Source organism: Polyodon spathula, chromosome 4 (assembly GCF_017654505.1).
Source record: "Polyodon spathula isolate WHYD16114869_AA chromosome 4, ASM1765450v1, whole genome shotgun sequence".
Lineage (NCBI taxonomy): Eukaryota > Metazoa > Chordata > Actinopteri > Acipenseriformes > Polyodontidae > Polyodon > Polyodon spathula.
This window is the reverse complement of record NC_054537.1, coordinates 59,917,645-59,933,395: the sequence shown is the minus strand read 5'-3', so window position 1 is coordinate 59,933,395 and position 15,751 is coordinate 59,917,645. Positions and strand designations below refer to the sequence as shown.

General features: G+C 39.2%; 1 protein-coding gene across 3 annotated transcripts in view; it reads left to right on the top strand.

Moving 5' to 3' along the window:
• LOC121314698 (band 4.1-like protein 4B) overlaps positions 1-15,751 on the top strand; it is a 188,329-nt gene that overhangs the window by 158,692 nt on the left and 13,886 nt on the right. For all 3 annotated transcript variants that reach the window (XM_041248220.1, XM_041248221.1, XM_041248222.1), the window contains 3 exons: positions 2,771-2,826; positions 5,314-5,415; positions 8,875-9,010. In XM_041248220.1, coding sequence (XP_041104154.1) covers positions 2,771-2,826; positions 5,314-5,415; positions 8,875-9,010 — 294 coding nt within the window. The remainder of the gene's footprint in view (positions 1-2,770; positions 2,827-5,313; positions 5,416-8,874; positions 9,011-15,751) is intronic.

The following is a 15,751-nucleotide window of genomic DNA, read 5'->3' as shown; positions in this document are numbered from 1 at the left end:
TATTAGGTATTGGGAATTATATATATATATATATATAGTATATATAATATATTATATATATATTATATTAATATATATATATATATATATATATTTAATTAATGATAGCAGAGATTACAATAATAAGACGTCTGAAACTAAAACTTAATAAAAAAAACTTTTTGGACCATTAAGAAAAGCCTTTTAATGTACAAAAATCTGTATTATTTAACTGGAAGTCCATCTTGGATTTACTGTGCACACTGAACTAACTTCAATACTTAAAAAAAAAATGATTATATTATTATAACATAATTCAAATAAAAAATCAAACATGGTCTGCACTGTTTTATTGCAATAGAAAATCGCTGACTTGGTTGTACAGTGCATGCCTCTAAAAAGAACATCTAACTGTAAACCACCTGTCGAAAGTGGAAGGAACCGACTGAGCAGCTGCCCAAGTCTGTACTGCAATAAAACGTGTAGGACGGGTCATTTAAAAGGGTAATGCTTTCTTTTCATATGGTCGTTAAATGTGTGAGTGCCCTGAGGGTCCAAACTACCCCATGAAGTCACTGGAAAATTATATAATTAAATGTCTGAAAAATCTGCCAGCTTTCTATTTTTATCCACCAACTGGACTAGATCTGACCAATGTGAACAAAAAAAATATCTGGTGTACTTGCAGGCAAATTAATTAAAAAAATAAAAAATAAAAAACGTCTCCAGGGGAGATCAGGGAGAACAGGAAGAGGCATCTCAGCTGGCACAGGAGGACACACTCTATATAGCGGCCTCCTGGGGCGAGGCCTCCTTCTCCTCTGGGATGGAAGTAGGAAGGGATCCTGAGCTGGTGGCCTCGGAAGCCAGTGTGCCACCACTATCAATTCCCGGCCTTCCCAGATTTCATGGAGGAGGTACACTTCTCCTGGGATCATCCTGCCTCAGCCCCAAGCGTGCTGAAGCAAGCCGCGCAGCTTGCCTCCTTGGAAGACGTGGAAAAACTGGGCCTGGCGGATTTTCCCCAGTAGACTCCACAACTGCGGTCTTAAGTAATGTTGGTGGTCGTCTTTGAGTTGAAAGGGAACGTTAGGTTACTTACTGTAACCCTGGTTACCTGAAAGAGAAGATGACCACCAACCTTGAAGTCGCATCGGTCGCCCTCACGGGTTCGATGCAAAAAGAGAAATGGCTTCCTCAGTATGACAGTTTTAATCCCTCAGTGAGCGGGACCGAGTGCATCATCCCAGGGAAGGGGCCTATCGGCAGCTCTGATATAAAGAGCTCAGTAATACCTACCCAATAGGCAGGCGTATCCCATAGCAGTGTTGGTGGTCGTCTTCTCTTTCAGGGAACCAAGGTTACGTTAGGTAACCTAACAATCTAAATTATGTTCACTTTTTTTTTTCTTAAGTTTCAAGCCTAAAATTCTAGGTGATGCAAAACTTTCGGCGAGAGCTGTATATGTATTTATTATGCAGTAAGTGTTCAGAGATCTAGCATAAAAACACTTTTAATATGGATGCTGGCGAGTACTTTTTTTTTCTTTTAAACACTGTATTTGTAAGTTTATGTAATACATTGTAATCTGATGCTACTTTAAAATAGTTATATATGTGCTAGTAAAACAATTTTACTTCAAAGTTGTAATGCGCAGCAAAGTAAACAATGAAAAGTGATGAATTTCTGATACAATAAAGTCCTATTAGGCACAACGACACTGGATTATTCCAACACGGATCTGATCTTTCTTGTTTGCCCCAATTTTTTTTTAATTGATCTGAAGCTCATTCAAAACAGCCGGACACATTACTGAAAATAAAATGTATTGCACAGATTGACTGGCATTCAAACAGAAAACTAGCAATCCACTGTTAAGTATGGGCCTTTAAGTGCAAGGAACAGTGTCTGTTCAGAAGTGGATTCGCTGTACTGTTTGAGCACCAAGATGGTAGATGTAGGCAAATGTAGTACAAACTCTACTAAGTGGGAATGTGATTGAAATGAATGTGTTCTTTAGAGGCAGGGTGACAAACACAATGGGGTTTGTTCAATGATCTAAACTGGGGGTCTGAAGGAGGTCGTAAGGGATTTGGTGGATTACATTTTTTGTTTAACCTTTATGCACATCAATTTACAAAAACATCACGCCCTCCCTACATTACTATTAATTAGTACATTTTGCTTTCTTCTCCTTATCTGTGGTTCCCACTTATATCTTTACATAACCAGAAATTACTTAGTTACAGATATACAACCGTTTTTTGAAGGTTACGCACTAAACTGTGATGAGTGAACAGTGAGTCTTTTTAGAACTGAGTGATAATTGTGACAGTTTATTTAAATTGACATAAAATATGAAAAAAAAACACAATTGAAGTTGTTCATGTTGAGGCAAAATGCTTAGAATGGCTGCAGCACACAATATGGCTAAAGAACTGCTTGTGCATACTGTGAAGTGAGGGATGACCAATGCTAGTAACACAATGCATAATTAGGGAGGAACCTCACAGTTCAAACCAGAGCCTGTTATTTACTATGGTGCAGAATATTGAAAGATGTGCTGTAGTCACTGAGGTTACTGTTCTTTTGGTACCCCTGTTGTTGCCTCCTTACTGACAGTTCTCACTTCCATGCTGATTCCCCTTCCCCCCTGCATATGTTCCTAATTACTAACTAATTTACTTGCAAGTTTTCAGTTTAGCAATACGGCTCTGAAAGCAGCTTGACACATTAGCATGTTCTCTGAAAAGCTCTGCTGATGCTTGTGGTTGCATTCTAATCTTCACAGGTTCCGAAAGAGGAGGGAGCCATGTCGGACCACAGCGTGCAGGAACACGATGGGAGGTCCGTCAAGCTTTTCATTTTGTATTTATTATAAAGAAATGTTAATGTGATTGAAAGAATCTGGCCTTGAAAGCTTGTCAGTTTATTAGCATGCAGTTAATAAATAATGGGCTAACAATAACTGTTCATCTAGATTGTTGATTAATAATTCGGTTTTAGATCTGATTCTTTTGAGGGCTCCACAAGTTTCAGTCCAGTTCCCAGTGTTCAAACCACTAACTCTAACTTAATCTGGGAAGCATCTACTCAGAGGCTAAAAATTTGGTGGTCACTCTGGACCCAGGTAAGTCATGGTTGGGTGGGGAACTGGTCTGTGCATGTTAGAACTTCCATATTTGCCAAAAAAAGAAAACAATTAAGAGTTGTTTAAACTGAAAGTAGGTATGGGGAACAAAAAAAAAGGTTTTACTACTGATTATATTTATTCCATCTTCTAATGGAGCCAGTGAACATACAGAGTTGGTTTTTACTTTATTTCAAGTACAGAAAGCTTTTTATTTACCCTTAAAGTACAGACACTGGAGTTAATATCAGTTTTTGTGTTGTGTTATACATTGATATTTTCACATAACATATACTGTTTGGCCTATGTTGACAAGGGGTGGGATGGGGGACAAAGCTTGAAATAAAATTATCATTTTATTATAGTGTTTTTTGAGTGTCGTATTGGCAATTAAAAAATTTGGGGAGGCTAGCTTATTTGTTACCATGGAGACGGTGGCAGGGGAATCTTATTGAGCTGGATACAGCTTCTAAGGGTGTCAGCTGTTTTTGGCCTTTCCACTCCATGTGTGTAGCGTTCTAATGTATGTATGTATGTATAATCATACCCTTGTGCTGATTTTCCCACACTGCCAAGCCTGTAGCCCTCATTATCACTGTTCCCCCTTTGCTGTGCTGAAAGGTGTAGTTTCTGTTCTAAATTCAGTCAGGCTATAGTCAGGCATTCCAGCATGAGTGAACCACATCCTGGGGAGGTAGCAAAGTTTTTAATTGTGCTTATCCAATTGAAGCAAAACCATGGTTAACTGAAGCCTGTAAAATCCATTTTGCTGCTATAGCTGAATATAATTAAATGAATCCTTTTATGAAAAAAAAAAATGACATAAAAATGACCTGTTATAAATTTTAAGTAACACCTCAATCTGCTTTTCCAAGCTTCAGAGAGGAACGCGTGTTTTTCTGAAACATCACGTCTTTCCATTATATACCCTTGGAAGTTACAACAAAGTCATTAATCATCTGTAAGGTGAAAAGGGAGCCGTTTCAAACCACTGAGCTTTGATCTAGAAAGGACACAGCATATTTTGATTATGTCTAGCCACTATATAAGAAGTTATGTATAAAGAAATGATGCACTGTAAAATTGTGAAGGGGAGCTTTCATTTCTTTGCAGCAACCAAGGGTTAGTTAATCAAAATGTGTGAACCTCCCTGTCATTGTTCAGCGTGCCAGTGAAAGCAATTTCTGTAAGACATAATAAAAGGAAGACCAAGTTGACATTAGAAGAGGAACTTGGTTATTACAGATTAAAGTTATCTTAAAGAGTAAGTAGTGGGGGGTCTGAAAAATACAGCATTCTACATCCCCACGTGTTGCTACAACTGTTTAAATAATGTACATGTAATTTTTGTTTTCATTGTTAACATCCTGACAACTTTGTAAACTTATAACGTTAAAGTCTGTTTCAAAGCTATTTTTCAAAATGGCAGCTCTAGTGCACTGGGTTAGAGATCTATAAATCACTACGGGAAGAGCAACAAAATAAATCAATAAATAAAATAACACAACAAGTGCTCTGGCTTTTCTGTTCCATACCACGTCGTGAATCGTTATTGCTGTCTTACCTGTTTGACAGTGTGGGCAATAATCCTTACACTATCATTTTGAAAAGAGCTTTGAAAGAGACATTAAAGCTTGTCAGGATGTTAATAATGAAAAGAAAAAATAACAGGTACGTTATTTAAACAGGGTTGTAGCAACATGTGAGGACGTGTAACGCTATATTTTTCAGAACCCTGCTACTTAATCTCTAACCTAAGTATTCTTGTTGTTCAGATTCACTTTGTATCATTTTCGTTTCAGTCATCACTGACTGGTGACTTTTTAAAAACACCCTATGGCCTAAATATTGCTCTCAGAATCGTATCTGTATAATCATCTTGTTCTCCTGCAACACTGTGCCCATTGTGAATGCTGTAGTTATTATGTTCACCAACGACAGGTTCATGGTTACATGCCGAGGTACCAGATTTAACTTCTAGAGCTCAGTTGACGCCATATCAGTGACTTAAAATTCAGAGTTTTTTCAATCTCAAAACAAATTGCTCATTTGGGCATCAGTTCTATTGCTCCCACCCCTCCTACATTTACTTAATTAAAGGTGTGTACCAGGCTCACTTAACGTAGACATTTTGATTCAAATTGTGTGAGATTGGAAAATGTGAAGACTTTTGCATTTCCATGTTTGTAATTTTTGTTTGACAGGGGTCCAGCGTCTTTGCAGGATAAATGGGCATCATGCGCAGCACCGGAAAAACGTGAGACCAAACCTCCCCGTCTCAAGAAGCTGGTCAGGCAGTACAGCTTGTGAGTTCATTTTTCCCTTGCTCTTCATCCAAAATGTAAAAAAGAAATATGTGCTGTAGGGAGTTACTGACAGGAACGACTAGGGTTCCCCAAAGATTCAACTTCGTTGGAAGAAAGGACAAATAAGACTCTGGATCTTAAGAGTAGAGCTCTAGAACATGGGTGTGTAACCTCCTCTATATAATTTAGTGTAATAAAGCATAATGAAAGCATGCAGTACCATAGGTTAGCATTGTAAACCCATATAGGAATGGTAAAGCATGGTAAATGCATAGAATAAAATGGGAAAACTGCAACATTACTGGCCTGTAACTGCATGTATGCTCACCATACAGTAATTCTTAATTAGTTCATTAGTGTAAGAAAGCAATAATTGTTTGATTCTTTGAAATCACACTTTAAATAGCATAATACCATGAATCACTGAAGCAAAAGTGAGCAAATCGGGTCAGAACAATTGTGTAAAAACAACATTGATATAATTAAACATGTTTTGATCTTAAAAAGATTAAGACAAAAAAAATAGGCTCAATATCTATAATATAAAATTTCCTATCAAAATCCCCCCAAATTGTTTTTTTTTTATATCCGAGCCGTTTCGTAACAAGGTCCAGTTTGAGGGCTGCACATGTGGCCCAGGTGCGCAGAGGTTGCTAGAAATAGCAGGCAATAACTCCCAGGATACTAGAAAGTGGGTCAGCCCCCTAAATTCACAATGCTGCTGCTCCATTCAGTTTGCACTTTGTAAAAAAGAACAGGGTATTTAAACAAGAATTGCAAAGCAATCCTAATGGCATGCAACATTTGTAACCTAACAGATGTACAGAAAACTCTACAGAGTTTGTGATAATTAAGTTTATATGTTCAGCTGATGTACAGCTCTGGCCAAAACTTTTGCAACACCTAGAATTTTAGGATTGAGACATCATTTAAAAAATATAATTTGGAGATTTAATTTAATATCATGTAATCAAAGAAACTACAAAATGATATCTCAAAAGTCTACCGAAAACCAGAATTATAGTATAGTATTTCATGTTAGATTTCGAAATGTCAACGCCTGTGTACAGTGCAGGTCCCAGAATCTCCTCTCCCAGGTGTTTTCCATCTTTAGTCTCTTGAACACACAGGTAAGCTGAGGTGCACCCTACTACTATTACAGCAGGCCAATGTGGGGTGTGTGAAATGACTCTTACAGAAAACAGCATGTGCTGGTTTTACTTAAATGCTGCAGCTCCCACTAAAGTTAAACCACTCTGCCATCTAGTGTTTGATGACAATATACTTTGTAACCAAGACACGTTTAGAAACAGCTGAATACTATGTTTGTTTGTCTGATGATATCAGTATCTTTTTTTTTTTTTCATTTTTCTTTTTTCAAAACTTGCAATTACATAATTGCATTACCAGTTATTCACCTTACTGTATTGTGGAATGTCTTTGCATTTTGTTAATTGATAAATATAAACTATTAGCATGCCTATTTTTGAAAGCATTCTTACTTTACAGCATTTTTTCACACCTGCCTAAAACTTTTGCACCGCACTGTGTGTGTGTGTGTGTGTGTGTGTGTGTGTGTGTGTGTGTGTGTGTGTGTGTGTGTGTGTGTGTGTGTGTGTTTTTATATATATATATATATATATATATATATATATATATATATATATATATATATATATATAACAATATATATATATATTGGTAGTCAGGAGGGAGTCAAAATTTAGTGCGCACGCGTACTCCGTGTGACACACGGTCAAAGGGAATCCATCACGAGCTTAGAGCTCGATCCACCAAATTAAAAAGACAAAACAACGAATCGTGCTTTGTTTATTAAAAATAGTGCGTCAGCGCTTTAAAACCACTTCTCTGTGTTTGGGTCTGTATTATAAAAGGGCAAAGCGAACCCAAGTCATCCAAGCTCGGTTACAATGGGGAAAGGACAATGGAAAAACTTCTAGGTGTCAGCAATATGAATTCCACGGCCATTGAGGATTATCTTCATTTGTTTCTATGATTTGAATAGTAGGCTGATAGTAGTTCTAACTGAAGACAGTGCAGTCCTGTATTTTAAAAGATTATCTTTCCAGGCAAGATAATCGACCTGCAATTTGATGTATTTCTACGTTCTAGTTTACGACATGCTCCTTTAAGCATACATGTTGTCTCATTGAACCAAGGGGAGAGTGTAATATTAATTAGATTTGTGTTTTAATTATCTGAAACTCTTCAACCGATCCTGACTGAAGAGCTGGAGGAGACAAAGCTTCCAAGAACATTTCAGTAGCTGATGAATTACAGGAACAGGAGTCGATGCATTGGGTGCTTGATAGAACCAGGTAGTAATATTTCAAAAAGACAGTGGAATGGTCTTAAAACATGAGATCAATAATTAATGGATTCTGAATATTTAAACCACGAGAGATAACTAAGTCTAACATATGGCTATGGGTAGGGCCAGTAACATATTGAGTAAACCCAAGTGACTCCAGCAGCATTCTAAAATCTCCAGCAAGGGGATCTACGTGTATATTAAAGTTGCCTAACAGCATAATCATATGCTTAACAGCAATATAAAAATTCACCAATTTCAGATAGGAAAAGCAAATTGGGTCTAGGTGGCCAATAAATAACTATAATGTAGATAGGTAATGGATTACACACAATAAATTATAGTATTTCAAATCAAGAATATCCTATATAAAGTGTATCATTATACAGTACTTGTGCATGGTGCAGTGGGGATAATACAATACAATAAACTTGCTTTTATATAGCACGCTTCATGCAAAGCATCCAAGGGTAACCTCAATAAAGTGGTCTCAGTACTATGTACTGAGCAAAATCCAGACTGAAACTTTTCCAATAGCACATTTCTACAAAAACGATCTTGAAGCTGAGTAGCCACAACCTTTTCAATCAACTTAGCAAGAAAATGAATATTACAAATAGGCCTGTAATATCCAGGATCATGTGGGGAAAGGTTATGTTTCTTGAAGTGGTTTCACCTCTGCCAATGTTAAAGTAAGGGGCACCCTTCCAGATGTCAGAAAGTAGTTAACGATACGAGTTACAGTGGGACCCAAAACAGGAAAACACTCAGTAGTAAGCCAGGTAGGTCAAGGATATAAACTACAGGTCTTAAGATTTAGTTATTGGTAATTATCACAGCTTTAAGCTGTACCTCAGTTATCACAGTAAAGTCCTTGGAAATAGCAGTGGTATTATGGAAGCAATCTGGAAATGGATGAACAGCAGCAGTAATAGCAAAGGGCAAATGGGCACTAATCACTTCAATTTTATTTGTGCATGTCTCTACATGCACTGGTATAGTTGTTTTTGGATTTAAGAGTTTATCAACAATGTTAAATAGTGCAGCTTTACAATTTAAAGTAGTAATGTAACAGTATCCCTTTTAGGTCATTTTCGGGGCTGTTTCTTGTCTCTTGTGTCGTGCAGCAGTCACAGCGACGAGGACGACCTCCCTGCTGCCCTGGCTATGATTTCTGGTGAGAGCAGCACAGAGAAGACAGCATGCCAGACAGTGTCCCCAACATCCCCCTCCACTGCGGGGCCAGCAGCCAGTGGAGCCAAGGTACATCAGAGGAACTAGAGCCAGATCCCCGTTAGGACTGCCAGCCTCTTTTTTTGTAGATATTTTATAGATATATTTTTTTTCACTCCATAAAACCTTCCTCAACCTTTAACACCAAGGTGTTAGTGGCCCTTAAGAATGCTGGAAGTCCACGGCAAGATGGACAGTAGTTTCCACTCCCCTCATTAAGTGGTTTTAAACAATGTTTATTATGTTAACTGTCCCAGCATAAGAGATTAATGTAATTTAAAAGTAAATGGAAAATATCAAACAGGTGTAGTACCTTTTTTAACGTAGATCACTCACCCCCCACCCAGAGATTGCTCTTTATTCTAGTGCATCTCTGCATGCACTTCAGTGCATTATTCAGCATCTGGACAGCTGTGCTGTACTGTATTTACTGCGCATAGCGTGGCAAGTTTCTGTATCTACCTACATATGCACTCATTTCAAATTTTAGTTACTGTATATACCTAAATATATGTGCACTTCAAATTTTACCACATTTGCTGAACTGCTGTTCTGTATACAGCTTTACTCCATGCCTGGGTACAGAACACGCAAGAGGGTTTGAGGGACCACGATTTCTGTGGCTCATGTGCCCTGATGTCTGGCTGTGTCGGAAGAGGACCAAACGCCAGCACTCTAAGTCTTCTGTGGACATAAATCAGGTTCTTAGCCAAATGAATAAGCTCAGTATGGGGTTGTTTCACCAGCAGACCCTCTTATAGAAGGTCCTGAGGGTGCATGTGGCCGTGCATAGGTTTGAGCTGGCTCATGAGGACATAGTGACATCCCGGCAACCACCGCTTTTCTCTCTCAGGCTATTGACAACCTTTAATGGGTGCACAATGCAGAGAAACTGGGCCTAGCCTACTTCTCGCCCATAGAGGCTTCAACTGCCTTGCTTTCATTGCTTTCTAACAATGTTTCTTGCCCTAGCAAGCAAATGTCGCATCACTGAAGTGCTGCTTAAGAAAGTCTATGCAGCTGCTGCATTTGACACTCTCCTGGACAGCTACAGCTGAATACTGGTAGCTTACCAGTCTGTGCTGCTGCAGTCATTGTAAGGGACCACAGGCATTTGTCCAAGTAGTTGGACAAGCTGTGCCTGGTTAATGATCAGCTGCTCCAGCTGTCAAAGTACAGCGGGCAAGCTTTTGGCAGGAACATCTCAGCGTTGGTGGCTGTCGGGAGGCAGTTCTAGCTCTATCAGACCAAGTCCCCGATGGAGACAAAGCATCTTTGCTTCATGCCCCAATTACACCAGGGTATACATTCAGGACCACTGTGAATGAGATGCTGCAGCATTCTCATCAGACCCCAACTCATAAGCCTCCAGTGACACACAGACAGCCTGGGCCCCCAGAGCTCCTGAAGCAGTCATGCACCACGGACACCTGTAACTCAATAAGGTTCCGACATGGCCCTCCCCCCTTTCAGGCCATGACCATGACATGACCACAACATGACCACAAAGACAGGACACTATCTTAGTGTCTCAAGAGGTGTTAGCTCTGTTACAAAAAGGCCATCTCCATTGTACACCCTCTTGACGATTGGACCTCAAGCACACCTATTTCCACATATCCATAGACCTGGCCACGAGAAGCACTTGCAGTTCACTTTTCAGGGAGCCTCTTATAAGTTCCATGTCCCTGGTGCCTCACACGTTTTTCAAGTGCACGGATGTAATTCTGGCCCCTCTAAGACTCAAAGGCATCATTCTCAATTATCTGCACAACTGGCTGATATATGCCGTCACCCTCACAAGCAGCGTTACCCATAGAGCTGGTCACTGGTCAGCAGCAACGACTGGGGCTCTCGGTGAACTGCCTAAAAAGGCTAACACCTTCCCAGATAGCCATCTAGGACTGGGGCTGTATATGGAATGGACGGGGAGTGTGGAAACCAATCTTTTGGAACTGCAGGAAGTTCACCTGGCCCTGCAGAGTTCTTTCGGAGGGCTTCAAAGGTTGGCCAATATAAATCACCAAGGCAGTCTCCAGTCCCACACCTCCATTGTGTCGCCCACAAGCTTCTGCTCTGGGCCCACAAAAATCTGCTGGCCCTAAAGTCAGTTCATCTCCTGTGGACGACAAACTTGGCAGCAGATCTCCTCTCAAGAGGTGGGCTCCACAGTTTGGAGTGTGACTTCACCTGGAGGTTGAGAACCTCTCTGGGAGAGATTCGGGCAAATGAAAGCAGACCTCTTCGCAATTCAGGAATCCACTCGCTGCCCCCTCTGGTTCTACCTGCTGAAGGGTAGACAACCATTACACATAGGTGCTGTGGCCCAGGAGTGACCCAAGGCCCTACTTTATGTCTATCCCACTGCTGTCATTTCTACCGCTGTGCCTGGAGAAAATCAGACAAGAATGGGCTTGGGTGCTCCTGAGCCCCGAATTGGCCCAGGGGAGCCTGGTTCTCGGCGCTGGTGCAGCTCCTGGACGGTCAACCTTGGATCTAACCCCTGAGTGGCTGCAACTAAGCCAGCTCAGTCTTTCGGATGAGTATATTGCAACCCTCCAGAATGTCAGGGTCCTGGGCTTTGGGACCAGAGTGCTAAGGGCAGCTCCTGGTGTACCCTTTTTAGCACATCTGCCATCACTGCAAGTCCTGCACTTGCGATTACTTTCATATACTATACCAATCGGTAATGGAATAACATTTCATACTTAAAAAGGGATGTTAGTTTATATATCATAACCTTGGTTCCCTGAAATAGAAATGTTATCCATTACCTTTCGAGGTTGCTGTGTTCACTCCAACACAGAGAGCATGAAGAGAAAATTGGCGGTGATCCCTTCTGCTCGCTGCACTTTGTCATACATAGTCGGGTAAATTGGGCTACACAGAGATACAGCCCAATGGATAACATTTCTATTACAGGGAACCAGTGAGATTATAGCATCATTTTTTGACCTACTAAATGAAAGGTCACCTTATCATTGCAGTGTCCTATGTTAACACACTACCCGACTCCTCTTCCACACTGGTTTCCTTTCCACAGCTCCTGCTCTGCCTCTTCATTGATATTTCAGTTTATAATCACCATCTTTTCTGAACCCAGATAACCACAAGGATCCCAGCAAAGATGGCAGTCAAAACCTGAGCTTGGTCACTGTCACTGACTCCTACTGACTCCTACTGCAACTGCAGTAAGGTATAATGTTGGATGATTCAGGAACCAGCTTAGGGAAACTTTGTGCCGTTTATACAGTATATTCTTGTTCCAGGAATGTGCCAGATTGGACTTGAAATTTATTACAGATTTATAAATCATTATGTAAAACTTTTTATTTGTTGATCTCTTTGAGCATCAGATTGTTACATCTCTTACATGTTTTATTTTGAGAGAGAGAGAGAGGTAAAACATAACAAAATAAAGACACTTGCTGGCTCGGGGGATCAGCCGAAACCTCCCTAGTACATCTGCATAAAATTCTTGAAAAACATATTTTTAACCAAATAAAAAGATTATAAAATGTAAATAAAACACAAAAAACAAACCTATATTAAAAAAAAAAAAAAATCTAAACAGTGTTTTTCCTGTAAAAAGATTAATACCAAATTAATAAAAACACTGTAAAACAATAACACCAAATATAAATTAAAACTAGAAGATAAACAGGAGCGCTCCCTCCTCACTCAATGAGCACAAGGCCTCTCCCACACACCACCTCTCCTGAAAGCCCTCAAGGTTACTGACCATTTTAAAATAATTAAAATCTACCATTACCCGGCTACTACTAAAATACGAAATAATCTGACAATATCTGTTAGCCCTGCCTCTAAAATCTTATTTTTCCTGGATTTTAAAATGGCCAATTTTGTCTGCCCTAAAGTAAAGTTCATTAAAACACTCATTCTTTGTTTTGAAACTATAGGGGAACCCAAAAATAAAAATCTCTTTGCTGTCTCGTAGTCAGACTGGGGCAGTTCTGTCCTTCTGCTTTCTTCCTCCGGGCAAGGTGGCACAGCCTCTCCTTCCTCAGACCGTTTGTTTTTCTTTTTCTTTTTTTCGCTACTATTTCAAACTTGTCGTCACTTTGTCCAGCCTCTTGCCCTGAAGCTGTTTGGCTGTGGCTGTGCTTCGGCTTCAGGCACGGCTGACTCGGGATCTGCCGGTTCCAGGGGCTGCTCGTCCTCCCGCTCTACACAATCGCCCCCAACCTCCTCCCAGCCAGGAGCTCCCTTATCCTGCTTTGATACTGCTTCTAAGATACTGTTTCCTTTAATGTCCCTGAGCTCCACATTTAAAACACCTCAATGTATCAGAACTGGCAAAAACAACACAATTTGTCCCCTCAACGTTAAAAGTCCAAGCTACCTCAATAATTAAATTAGGATCGTTTTGTAAACGCTTGTCTTCTAAAAGACAAAACATGTTTTACACTGGGAGTTTTACATCCTAGAGGGATTGTCTTGATAGAAAATAATATTACTTTGGTCACGGGTGTCACTAAAGGTGAAACTTCAATGAAAGACCCCTGCACACTAAACCCCTCCTCCACTAGCTTGTTTACCGAACCCATATTAGTTTAAAAAAAATGACTAGAGCTTTATTCATCCTAGAAGCTGATTTTATTTACTTAAAGTTCACAGTCTCTCCTACCACCACCAGGCATTCCTCCATCGACACCCTGATATCAGGTACACACTATTAGTATAAACTAACAAACACATTTTACATAAAACACACACACAAAAAAATGATGATACCTGCAAAAGCTTAGACACTCCTCAATAGCAACTCCCACTTTTCCATTCAACATCAATCACTCAATTAATCTAACAATCAAACCGTGTCACGTGGCTTCACCAAAATGGCCACCAGCCATCAAACATACTCCTACATCATAGTTTGTACGTGGATGAACGTGGATATATATAAACACACAACACAACACCACAGTCATAGGCTGAGATAAGCAAGGCTGTGATAACATGTAAATGAATGCATGAGACTGGTCACGTCTGCCTCAGTAGAGTCTGCAGCTGTGCTTTCTGTAAGGAGTCTCTGAATTGGTCATGGAGAGGGGTTTCTTTTTGTCTAGAGAGTTTCTGTGCTGCTTCATATCAAACACCTCTGTGAATGTAGCATAGAAAGAAAGGAAAACCTCCCGGGCTTGAATTATTAAGCTGTTTTGCAGTTTGTATACGTGGTCACTTTTTGATCGTGATAGAAAAGCAGTGGGTTAAAGGTGTGCAGATAAAGCACCTGTCTGGGGGTTTTAATTCATGATGAATTCATGTCCCAGTAAGTGCTTTATTTGGATATGCTTTTTCTTTTGATACAAGAATGTACAGAGGTGTGTGGAATTCCAAATTCTTCTTTAGAACATTCTCGTAAGAGCTTTACCTTTATTCTTTGCTGTTGAAAATCAGTGGCACCCTGCACAAAGACAGACCGTTGCTGGAAACTAAAAGAGGTAGAGGGTTATATTTGAAGGGTTGTATTATATGTCTCATTTTGGTAACGCTTTACATCACTTGCGATCGAAAACCGGACAGATGCAATTATCTCTGAAGAATAAAAGAATGAAGTGAGGAGCATCATCTGGGATTTTGCTGTCTGTTTGATTCTTCTTCATTTCCTCCATTTCAGTGGGATATGTCAGATGGAAATGACCTTGTTACATTTACTAAAATAACCTCTTCTAATACTTCTTCATCTGTGCATTGCAGATTCACAATTTGGATGTGTGAATACTGTATATGTTATAGTAAAGAGGTACTGGTAACACATACGTTGCTTTCAAAAACTTTCCAGCACAAATCTAACACAGATCAATCTAACAGCGATTAGTAAAGCAAGTTCTTTTTTTCAAAGAAATGCAAATACATTAGCAACAGCTTTTAGTACTTAAAGTGAATTTCATTTCCTTGTCATCATATTGCAAGTTTGCTTGAACAATGAAATCACTCCAAGTGGCTTTGAAGATGCTTATCAACAGCCTATGAAAAATACAAATGAAAGCATGTCTGAAAAATGAAATAATGAGCTCACAAATGATGAAATGTTCTTGAAGTATTGAGCTCTCTTTTTAATAATGTAGCTGTTCTCTTCTTGCCAGCGACAGATTAACTCTGCACTGCCAGTGATTACTTCTACTCCTTTGTTGTTATCTACAGTCACAGAGAAGTGAGAAAGGCAGGTTTTAAGTGATTGCATTTTCAGGCTGTCTCGGGAAAGGGTGCTTGTTCATGTCCAGCTCGTAAGTTACCTTGGGTAAAGCTGTCTGCAATATCATTATTTATAATAAATAGCAAATCTACTGTTTAGTCATGTTTTCTGTTGTTACACAATCCTTTGTTTGTGCAGGTTTCAATAGCAAGGATTTTAAAAATTTGTCTGACCAGGTACCTTATTAACAATATTTCGTTATATAATCTATAAATAAAAATTATGTTACATAGTCCAATGAACATTAATACTATGCATATAACATTTTTATAATACTATACATGTGACACTTATAATACTATACATGTAACTCTTTTAACTGTGTTATTCCATTACATCCATAACTCTTACACACTTATTAATGTTGAATTTGACAAACGTTTGAATAAAAGTCAGTGTCAACGATGACATTTCCTTTTGTATTTTAAATTATTTCAATACAGTATAGTAATTTAATCATCACTTTATCATTATTTGTTTATTTTTGCATAAATATCACGACTCGCAACCACCACCACAGGGATGATTATTATTAATTATTATTAAATAAT